Source organism: Merops nubicus, unplaced genomic scaffold (genome assembly GCF_000691845.1).
Source record: "Merops nubicus isolate BGI_N331 unplaced genomic scaffold, ASM69184v1 scaffold2087, whole genome shotgun sequence".
Taxonomy (NCBI): Eukaryota; Metazoa; Chordata; class Aves; order Coraciiformes; family Meropidae; genus Merops; species Merops nubicus.
The window spans coordinates 1,020-12,887 of record NW_008619354.1 but is presented as its reverse complement, the minus strand read 5'-3'; the positions used below and the strand labels follow the sequence as shown (position 1 = coordinate 12,887).

General features: G+C 38.7%; 1 protein-coding gene across 1 annotated transcript; it reads right to left on the bottom strand.

The window, feature by feature from the left end:
* Window positions 1–222: 222 nt before the first annotated feature.
* LOC103776235 (serine/threonine-protein phosphatase 2B catalytic subunit alpha isoform-like) lies at window positions 223–11,022 on the bottom strand (the record flags this gene model as incomplete). The annotated part of the gene is made up of 3 exons (XM_008943734.1): window positions 223–368; window positions 1,623–1,734; window positions 10,898–11,022. Coding segments are annotated over 3 exons (383 nt in total), but the record flags the coding sequence as incomplete, so codon positions are not given.
* Window positions 11,023–11,868: the final 846 nt, after the last annotated feature.

The following is an 11,868-nucleotide window of genomic DNA, read 5'->3' as shown; positions in this document are numbered from 1 at the left end:
CTGGATGCCAATGATTTCCTCACTTCAATAAAATATTACTAATTACAGCAATTCCTTTTACGTTCTATTTCAAAAGACGTTTAAAAGGTGACAACGTCAATGTTAATGTCAAAATGACATACAAGCATCTCACACAAGTGAACTACAGTGAGAAAGGATTAAAATTTTAGTTGCTAGTGATTAACTGTTCACTTACTAGACCTGAGCATTATTCAGACTTACTTTTCTGATGTCATCTAAGGTGTTGATCTCTGGAGACAAGCCACCATGTACACACAGGAACTGTTGGTTCATCAGAGCAGCCAAAGGAAGGCAGTCGAAGGCATCCATGCAGGCGTCGTATACGCGTTCTGAATATTTGATTTTACCTTTTAAAAATTAAGATGGTAACAGAAAGTGCCATCAAAACTTCAAAAGAAAAAATAAATTAGTATGATGCTTAATATCTCAATCTTGCTCTCACTGCTTTCTCTTGCACTGAGGACTACAACAAAGCTTGCCTCACGAAAAAAAAAATGCTTTAGGATTATTGTTATTCACTACTCGAAAAATTTTTAAGTTCTGAGGTGGAACTAATAAAAGTTTATAATGTTTTTCTAAAAAAACTGTAAATAAACAATTTAATATACCATTATAGTCTGCCATGAAATCTATACAGCAAGCCCTAAAAAGCTTGCTAAATAGTTATCATCTCCTACATTATCACTCAATATACTTTCTATGAAGCAATCAGAACTTCAGCCCAGTCCCTTATAATTAATTATCTACAGAAATGCCATTATGAAATGAATGAGGTGGTACAATGAAGCTGAAATGTTAATTTACCAATATGCATATTACACTCAGTAAACCATGAAGCCTTTGAGCCAATTAACATTTCCTTTATCCCTAATGCTAGAAAGGGAACAGACTTATGGCAACAGCTTCAGCTTACAGTGCCACAGGAAAAAAACAAGCTTCATTGTGCAGGTGAAGGTCTACATCTAATGTGTCACTGCAAGAAAGGAACTCCTATAAAAAGAGCATACTGAAATGTTTAAGCCTATTTACAGGGTAAGTGTGAAAATACTATACTTACTTAAAGGAAAAAAAAACACAACCCAAACATAAATACCATTTTTCTCCTGCTGCAGATAAGACCTGGTGAAATGCCACCTCCTCCACTAGCTATCAGAGACCTATCACAGAGGTGCCAGAGCTGGCATGCCGGCAGGTTTTGACTGCCAGGCTGCTGTGTGGGGCAGCAAAATGCCAGCCACTGGAAAAAGCAGCAGGAGTTTACCAGGAGCATCCAGGTCCAGATGGTCCCTCAGAAGCCCTGAGCTGCTTCCCAGGTCAGGCTGGCAAACTGAAGTGTCTAGGTATCTGTAGCACCAAGTGGGTTTCTACAAGTGGTCAGTCACTACCTGCTGTAGGAGTCTAACCCCTTCCTTCCTCCACCACTGAGGCAGCTCCTGCAAGATGACTGCTCTCTCAGGGAACAGTGATTACATTTAAAATTAACTATAGCTAATATGAAAAGTACATTTAAAATTACTGATGGTAAACCAGTATCAAATACAAAATAACAACTCAAGTTTTTGAAAAGGGATTTAACAGGAGAAAGGTTAAGACAGACTTACATTCTTGCTTAAATGTGAAATACTCTGTTAAATGTCTACATTCATGATTCCCACGAAGTAAAAACAGTGTTTTGGGGTAAAGGATTTTCAAGGCCCACAAGTACAGCACACACTGTGAATAAGAAACAAGAAAGAAAAATATAATTCATAATTAATGACATAATTCAACGATTCAAGTTCCCCTCCATGAAAAAAAAATAGCAGAATAAAAGTATTCTGTGAAACATTTATTTTCAATGGGTTAACTTCACTCTTCACATATTACATGGGAACATTTCTCCACACTTCAACTTGCGCTGGTTGAAACCAGCATCGGTATATTCTGATAAAGTTCTGCATTTTTGCTACACGGCATCTCCCTGCTCAGCCGTGCACTGCTTTCAGGGGCCCAGCTAGCAAGAAATAATTGCTGTGCATCCCTAAAATGACGTGTGCTCTCTTCACCTGGCAAGTTAGGCAGAACCCCACCATGGAAACACATACACAGGAAGAGTCGCATTTCCTGCCTTAAGGAAAAGTCGCCCTATAACAATCTAACCCACACTTCAGGAAATGCCTCAGCTTCCAGTATTGCAGTTTTTACATGAATGCTTGTTCATTTTTCACTTAACATTATTCTGCAGAAACAACTGAGAAAAAATCCTCAAGGCTCTCCACATTAAGTTACTACAAAGCTTCTATAAAGCCTTTTACCTTTCCAGAAGATTTCTATTTGAGATGACATTTCTTCTAGACATGTTTTTAAAGATAAAAAAAACGATGACTCCGAGAGGCTAATCTCTGCTCAGACCTCTCAAAACCATCCAATTAAAATAGTTGTTTTGAAAACAAAACTGACATGGCAACGATGCCAAAGCATTATGAGACTCTTGACAAGTAAGCAAACCTGCAAACTTCATGGAAGACTTATCCTTTGTGCAGGATGACCCTGCTCAGGTACCTGGTTGACAAACTCACAGCTCCGAGGGAGATGATGAAAATAAGACCAATTCATCCAATGAGATGTGCCTACTGTCTGCAAGAATACAGTACAGACACCACAGTGGCCTCTCAAAATACATGAGCTAGAAAATTGTCTGAACAATTTCTCCTCCAACCCGCCCTTTCTTAAATATCCATGAACAGCAGAACTGTTGCATGAGAAACAAAATGTGTCAACCCCTCCTCCTCACTTGCATTTCCAACTGCTTCCTAACATTCTTCTTTGTTCTGCTAACAAAAATTATTTACTTTATTTGTCTTAATCAATAGATTGGATGTTCGGAATGTACTCCTAACCATGGCGTCTGCTCAGAGCAAAATCAGCATTTTTGTCAATGTAATGCCTCTAAATTTGTACAGTATGAACTCCCTTCTACCATTCAGAATATCCTGATAAACAGAATAATTACATTAATCTTGTCTGAACATTTTGATTTGATTTCTGCTCCCTCATTTGCTACAGTCCTCATCTTAAAAAAAAAAAAAAAAAGGATGCAGCACTCTTATGTTTGTGCTAAACCTCATGGTATCCACATATAACTACATAGCAGCAGGGGCTTTTTACTACTATGCTTTGGCTAGAATTTATTACATGCCAACATCTGGATGTTCTGCCTGCACTCCACCATTTCTATTTTTCTACTCAGAGGGTCTAGAGCCAGGTAAAGAGAGCAAAAAGTACAGGCAGCATTCTCCAGGACTCGCAAAATTCATTTTCCCCTTTGGAAACACATGGAAGGCTTCCCAACTCATGACACCCCTTCTACTCTCCAGGTGCCACTGCCACTGCAGGAAGCCAGAAGAGACATCAGAACGTGAGGTAGATCACGCTGACATAATCAAGAGTGAAATTATAATGTTAGGTCAAAGGAATTTTCTGCTGTGGCCCAAAACAACCACAAAGTGTGTGCCTGGGGAAAATTTGCTGGAGTTGGAACAGAGAGAGGACTTGGGTATGAAGATATCATTTCAATGAGGAAGGAAACCTGCACTTCTCCACATCATCAGTGCAATTCTTCATCTCTTTGATGATGACTTTTACATTACTCCAAGAACTCCTGGAACCTTCCACTTCTTTGAACCTACTGGCTAAAGCAAAAATTTGATGTAAATGTTGTGAAGTTTAAAGAGACACTTCCATCCATGCAAGAGAAATTCCAGCTTTTTAAGCTGTATCTAAGTTACCTTGGAGCTTCTGATTCTGCCAAAGTACCTTATAATTCAAAAAAGGACAATGATTAGTGCTTAATTTAAATCCTTTAAGAAAAATAAAAGCAGAGTGGTTTACATTTTCCTTATGACTGAGTTTTTAATTTTCACAAAACCATAGACAAGATTGAAATGAGCATTACATAATTAAAGTATCATCCAGATTTGGATGAAAATAAGGAAAAGCTGGAAGTTCTACCTTTTTGGTATTTGGTACTTGCTTATGGGTAGACCTCTTTACATTTCCCTATTACAGATATTTAATTTTTTTTTTTTCTGTTCTTCCTTTGAAACACTTGTGAGAACCAGACCAAGAAGATAACAGAGAATGAATGCAGTCCAGAAAGTGCTGTTTCCCTGCCACTATTCAAGTAATGGTAAGCCCACCATTCAAATTTTGTGTTGTTTTCAGTGGTACCATATCAAAGTCTTATTCCATTTAGATAATGGCTTTAATTTTTCCTCCTTTTCTATTCAGTAGTCCAGTGACATAGAATCATAATAGTAAATAAGAACTAATTATCAGATGGCATTTTTCTCCCATGCAAACTAAACAGCAAATACATGGGTGATATTTTTTAATGGATTTTCAATTTACAGTTATTTACATACAAAAAGTCTTATGTCCAAACAACATAACGTTTGGATGGGGTTTTTTTCATCTTTTTTTTTTCTTTTTCTTTAAACTCTGCTTTGTATATTGTCATTCTTAATGAAGTCAAAAGATTTACAATAACTTTCCCTTACTGAAAATCTGAGCTTACAATCTTCAATTATTTGGTAATACGGCTTCCCAATAGCAAAATTTTGTTTGGTTACTTCTCCCTCCCCAAATTTTTCATCAAGAGTTTACTATACATCAACTCTGCTGTGGCTCCGTAAAATGTACAGAAGTGACTTTGTAATCTGGACACCTCTCAGGTATTTTTGGTCCTCATTTCATACTATCAAAAAAAAAAGCCCACCTGAAAAAAGGTTGCATCTCTTAAATGCTAGTCCTCAAACTGTACCCCTGCTTACTTGCTTAGAGTCTTTCAGCTGTTGAAATAGCAGATATGTTAAGTTGATAACAAAGAGGTAATCTGCCCACCTCCCAGCTCCCATTGTCAAGATGTTTTCCTGCGGAGGTTCTGGCAGCCTCAGCATCAGGAAAGAAAAGGACTGTGCAATTAAGCACTGTGTAAGCCAAAGGCACATACTTTCAAAAGGGACTTGGGATTTAACTCTACTGTTGCATGCCAAATTTGAGCCTTTGCACAATTCAGTATCTCAGCACCTCCTGAAAAGGAAAACCAAAAGCCTCAGACTTCTTGCACACATCTCAAGTTAGGTGCTCAAAACAAGGAACCTTGAAAAATTGTTACCATTGCCACTAAACTGCAACCACAGCAACACCTGTAAGACAGCACACTCACTTCTGGGTGCTGTTGCACTGATCATGCCAGGAAGAACAAGAGCAAGAACTGTGGAACAGTATATGGGCATAGCTCCCTCACACTAACTAGCATACCTCACCTAAATATAAAAATTGCATTACCTTAATTGCATTGGAATAATTATACCATCATAGGACCAAGTTCAGGTACAACTTTCTAAAACAGAAAAACAGTCCCAATGGTAACCATGTACCTCTTTACACATGTAATTCCACTGACACTACTGATATGACTATTTATTAGGGCTCTATTACAAAAACAAAGATGTATAACTTCTGTAACCAAAATACAGGAGATGCAAGTTATTGGCATTTTTGAACTACCGTCCCTTGAGCACTGCGAAATAAAACTCTAAACACTACTGAAAATGACCAAAAAAAATTGTATTGTCCTTACTATAACCAGGATTTCATTCCTTTTTTTCCCCAAGTTCCAGGGGACAGAATATGATCTCTTCTCTAAAGGCTCTACTGCAGAACAGGGACAACACAGTAGTGCTATTGCATCAACCGTATCTTCAGTGGCAACTTAAGGGTCTTCACTAAAACGTATTTGTCAATCTGTTTTTATTTTACGTGGTGTTTTTGTGTTTCTAAAGCCTGTGCTCATGTACATACAGGTTGTGTAATTAAAAATTAAAGAGGCTACTGCTGTGGAAATAGACACTGTGGAGTAACAGTGAATCGATTCCTCATGGTCAGGGGTTTCAGCTGTTTCCAAAATGCTGTTCAAGAGTCTCATTCTGATCATTCAACTTCTCTTTTTATTATTTTTAAGCATCTGTTGAATATTCCCAAGCTGCTTTTGGATCTTGTTTTGACACCTGTGTGGTACTTTAGCACCTCTGTACTTCAATTATGACAAGACTTTATTCTAGCTAATCTCACCAATTATTTTATTTAAAGTGATCACCTTCAAAACATTGCTACTTGCCTTTTTTTCCTCACATTTAGACCACTTTATTCCCATTTCAGCCCTTGGAAAGACCTCAAAAAGTCCAAAATGGAAGGGGCTCTTATTTCAACCAAAAAGTGATTAGAAAATTCTTTTTATCACATGCACCTCTAATTCTTATAGCGACTATTTTCTAAGCAGGTATCCAAGTGCTGGCTCCTAACTCTCCTTGGTGGACCTTGGGTCTTGTCTGTAGCTGCTTTATGTCGAGATGGTTCCCACAGGGAGACAGAAGCAGTACTGGGGAAATGGTCTGAGTGACCTCCAGGGCACTGTCTCATGTTTTCTCCCTGCAGCCAAAAGAGGTCCTTGGCATATTGGGGACTTGCTCCGGGAGGCGCTGGCACAGGACCAGGCAAGCTGCAAGGATGGCCTTGACACAAACAGATGTTCCAGTCTGGGAATCTAATATATATAAAATTAATCTGAATTTGATGAATTACTGAATATTCATAGTTCTGAGGAGCACTCACTGCCCAGCAAAAAATGAGATCTTACATGTTGCAAATTTTTGCTATGGAGAAACAATGTAGGCTACAGTTACACAGAAGAAAAGGGCAAGGCAATTTAGGATAATTAACATATTGGGATTTTTTTTTTTTTGTCTGAGAGAAGTGAAAAAACCCAGCTAATTTCACCAGTAAACTATTCCTGGTCAGGAAAAACTGTTTTAAACCAAGCTATTTATTGGCAAACATTAACACACTAGAGCAATGGAGGAACTGAAAGGTGTTTATTCTTCCAATAAAGTCCTAGGAAGTGCACAGAGACTTGAGAGATGACAAACACACAGCTTCACCAGCACCCACTTCAGGCACAGTTTACTAACACAAATTTATTTATATGTAATTCTTTTCTTGGAAGACAATAGTTAATTTCGAGCAGTTCACTGAGTTCAGAAGCATCTCAAGCACCAGATGCTTTTTTAATTGATGCAAGGTCCGACAGTCAGATTGCAGACTTGTTCCAAACACCTCATTTTATTCTTGCTAGAATACCACAAACCCAATTTATCCTTCTAGAATTTCAACCTTTGTATTCAGGAAACGAAGATGTATGAAAGTTTTGAACCTTAAAACACAATTCCAGTTTTGTTAATTTTGAACACCGGTTTAATTTTTCATATCTTAACTATCTGCATTGTCCAAAATGATAAAATTATGATATCCAATTGACATTTAAGCCTGTATGGTTTTTATGTGGGATTGAGCAGAAAAATAATGCCAGCATCAATTAATATTATTAATTCACTGTAGTCAGTATTTACTCTGATTGCAATTTTCCCAAGACTGTGATGAAAAGCCCTCTGTATGTATACTCCCCCTTGCACCACAGGGCATTTGTGTCTGCCTTTCAAAAGAGAGTTTTCAGACTCAGGTAGGGATTAGTCATTCTTCTTCACAGCCCATTCCTGCAGAACCACTTATGCTCTAGCAATTCTTTGGATTTAAAATTAGCCCTCTGTTTTGATCATTTAGGTTTCTATTCTCCATGACCATAAAACTTGTTGGAAAGCAAGAACTGAGAGGTTTCTACTCTGGAGTCAAAACCCTGGAACAGTGCACAAGCACAACAGGGAAATGTTATCAGTTACGGAGACGAGGAAACAAGTGTGCCATATCAGATATTGCCACTTGCAGAAATTTGTTATTCTATGTGAAGAAATACTCAGGCTCTGCCAAAAGATCAAGTGGACAAGAGTACAGAGCTACAGAACGAAGATCTGGTCTGTGCCAGGAAACCTTGTCTCATCCCATCTACAATTCTGACTTTTTTTTGTTTTGTTTTACCTGTTGTAATTCCCCATTAACTTCTCATCCTGTGACACCTTGTTTGGAACTAGTTTTAAAGACACAACCCACTCCCCCTTCAAACAGTGGAGCTAAATCTAGTAAAAAACAAAGCACATACATGAAGAAATGACCCCCTAGATCAAAAGCTCCATGGGGCAAAGACTGTCATTTCTGCTGATCAATTGCTTTACACAAAATGCTTCTCTCTTTTTTCCCCCTCTGCATTATCAAATGCCTTCCACCTACCTTATGCAATTTCTTCCTCTGTTCTTAATGATAATAGCTTACATTATATAGTACCTTTCATCCAGAAGAATCCCAAATGCTTTGCAGCCCACAGACAAGGATTATCTCGCCCACTACCAGAACTCAGCTAGGTCTATACGCTCAATGGTATCACTTTTACACTAGATATCACACAGCAATCAAAAGGATTTTTTTTTTTTAAGCCTATATTACTCGTGATTAATACCTTGGAACAGCTACTTAATTCTTTTGGAAAGACCCCAGAACTGCAACAGTCTCATGCCTACATAGCAGAAAGTAGCCAACAGATCGATGGAATAAAGATCACAGTGTGACTGATGTGGTAGAAATCTGCACTGAGATCAGGCTAGGACTGTTTACCCCCATTTCTCCAGCACAAAGTACTGGCAAGAGCTGGCATCTGCTAGATGCATTCAGGGCCCCTTCTTCACAAAAACCATCCTCCACAACGTGCCAAGTTGCATTCTTTACCATTTTCCTTTCTTTGTCACTACTTAGTCTGCCGAGTTCATGCTTGAATGCAAAGCTTTACACCCAAATACACTTACAAAACAAAACCTTTTTTTTTCAAAGGCATTCTTTAATCTTGGTGACAAGTGGGGAGAATCAGTCATGTGACAAAAAAAGTAGTAATTTGAGCACCTTCAATACAAAAAAAGGCATAATATAAGTGACAGCTCAGATATTTCCTTGGTGCTGGCAAAAGCCAGCAGCGCTTCCAGTGAAAAAGTAGTGTTCCAGAATGGAAAAACGAAATTCAGAATAGAGGTTGCTAAATATGTACATTCAGGCTGCTACATGAGTAATTTTAAGGGCCTTACTCCCACCCAGAAGTTATTTTGATTACTGTTTTATGGCTTGCTATTGTTTTCAATCAGTAATAGCCCTGGAGCAGATTTTGGCAAGCTGTCAGACAAGCACTTGAAAGTTGAAGAAAATCCACTTGTTCTACTTCTTATATTAAAAACATACATAGATATGAAGACAAAACTCTCCTCTTCCAGATACAACTTAGCTCAAAGTCTACAGGAGGTATGAACTAGGTTATCACAACTGAAAAATAGTAGTTCAAGATGGAACTGCACAAGAGTTTAAGCCTGTGAAGCCATCCCACACTCCCAACCTTCCCCAGCATGATAATCCACACCATGGTGATTTAGCTCACAGCTCACTGTGGATCAGAGAAGGGAGGAAGCTGGTACACCTGGCTTAAAAAAATAAAAAAAATCAATGATCAAAATGCTGACTTCAGTATGAGACCAAATTCTAACTATATTGATTTTTGGCAGGTGGGCAAAAAGAACCCTGCAATTCCTAAGTTTTTAGAGTGTTTTCACTTGGAACAGCGTATTTCTGTTTGTCAAATGTGCCCCCTCCCAAAGATTCTGTTAACATTGTAAATTAAGTTTTAAAGGGAACTAATGAAGCAAAAGTAGTTTTACAGAATTTTATTTTAAAGAAATTTCTCTTCATACTAAAAAATATAAAACTGGCAAGATGATCCACTTTAGAAACACAATATAAACAACTCGGCTGTTTGGGATTACATATTTGTGCATGAATATGACAACAGTGTACTAAGCATGTGTACAGAATGAAAGAGCAGTGTATGTGTTCCTGCATGCTGCTGTCTTACCTAGTCACAGACACACAGTCAGGTATCCTAGGACCTATTCTGCTTTTAATAGATAACGGATATCCTCTTTTGACTTGGGGTTCAAGTCTGAATGTTTCAGAGAAAGGTGTGAAGCTGTAGCTTGAAAGCTGCTGCAAGAGTTTGATCATTCAGTAACTAGATCAACTATGTCCTGGATGAAGAAATTCACATTAGGTTTTATTCAGTAATTGTGCTCCTCGTCTGTCAGTTTGCATAACGAAGCAGCAACACAGAAGACAAAATCCAGTGTGTTTTGTGAGCACTGAACAAAGGATTTGTGCTTGGTATTTAACTCACTTCTAGTCAAAGCTGGGCAGGTTGGACAGGACACTGTTTCCTTCACAAGCCAGCTGCAGGTGCTGTCACTTGACCTCCATACTCTACTGGAGTCTGCACCAAGCCTGAGCACTTTCAACAGGGCACATGTGCATTACTTCCCTGTGGATTCAAGCAGTGCATCAAAAGCCAGAGAACATGCCCTCCTGCATGCCATATCCACACAGAACTCAGTCATTCTGTACAACACAGGCTGTTACCTGCTGGCTTTTTACTCCTCCTATTTCCATAAAATTTCACGTCCAGAAGAGTCAGATCAAATACACCTAAAAGTCAAACTAAACTATGAATTGTTCATTTAGTTTTTCTGTTACGTCACTTTGCTAATGGCTTATGCCTGTTCATCCTATTTTGCTTGCACAAGCTGCAGAGCTAACTGCCTTCTGTGCTATATTTGGGTGGCCACTAGCAAGCACCAAGATCTATTTTCCATCAGAAATCCAGCACAGGTCTAGTAGGATCTGTCTGGATACCAAGCAACCTTTATGACAACACCACCAGCAACATTAAGGTAGGCTTTTTCTGCTCACAAGTAGTACCTGCAAAGAGCTTCATATTCCTGAACTGGGGAAATTACAACGCAAAATACACACAATAGACTCCAAGCAGTTTTGCAGCCAAAAACAGAAATAAGAAACTTACTTCAATGCTGAAGTACCCTCTGTCCACATAGTCCCCCAGGAAGAGATACCGTGTGTTGGCAGGAGAACCTCCCACTTCAAACAGTTTCATCAAGTCAAAGAACTGACCATGGATGTCTCCACAAACTAGAAGAGAAAAAGAGCAATACTCAGATTCATTATATGAAGATCATCTTATGCACATGCACTCTGAAGTCACCGTCTGATAAGAAATGTGTTATGACAATTTGTGCATCATCCCCTAGTTAAAGTACCAATGAGAGCTGGCAGCTGCTCAGCAGAAGCTGTTTTTCTATGGCATGCATCCATATGTGTGTGTGCAAAAGGCTACAAACTAAAGGAGAGCCATTAGGCAAATTTAACTTATCATTATTTTCATAGATATCTGTCCATTCCTCCTACTGTCCTGTGAAGTACACAATACTGGCAATACTAGTCAGACAAACCACAGTTGTCCTGAAAAAGAGAACATGTTCAAATAATGTTACTCTTTTTTTTGACATCACTTTATTTCTAAACTCAGATGAGCACCAACAGGCTTGCTGTAAAATGCAAAGTGTGCCTGTCCTGTGTATGCCACTGGTTACACTCACAGATTTGTGACTTCTGGTTTCTGTATGTGGCCTGCTTCCTTTCCCAAAGCGTGTCTTACACAAGACAAAACTGATTTTTCACTCTTTAACCTCTAAAACTTTATTTAACCTCGTATAATTATGATTGTTTCACCTCATTGCAACGAAGCTGATCTAACAAGCAGCTTCTTTAGATAGAGCAGCTCTCAATGAACATGACAGAAAGAGCATAAGTGATGTGCAGCTAGGGCTACGCAGAGATGTCTCTTTTTGTGCCTTAGAGTGGAGAGATTGGCTTGGCTATCCTGATAAACTGCTAACTCCAAGGTAGGTGATTTTAAGCATCTGCAGGAAAGCAGGCAATGCTTCTGGAGGCACACGTGGAAGCTTAACTCACAGT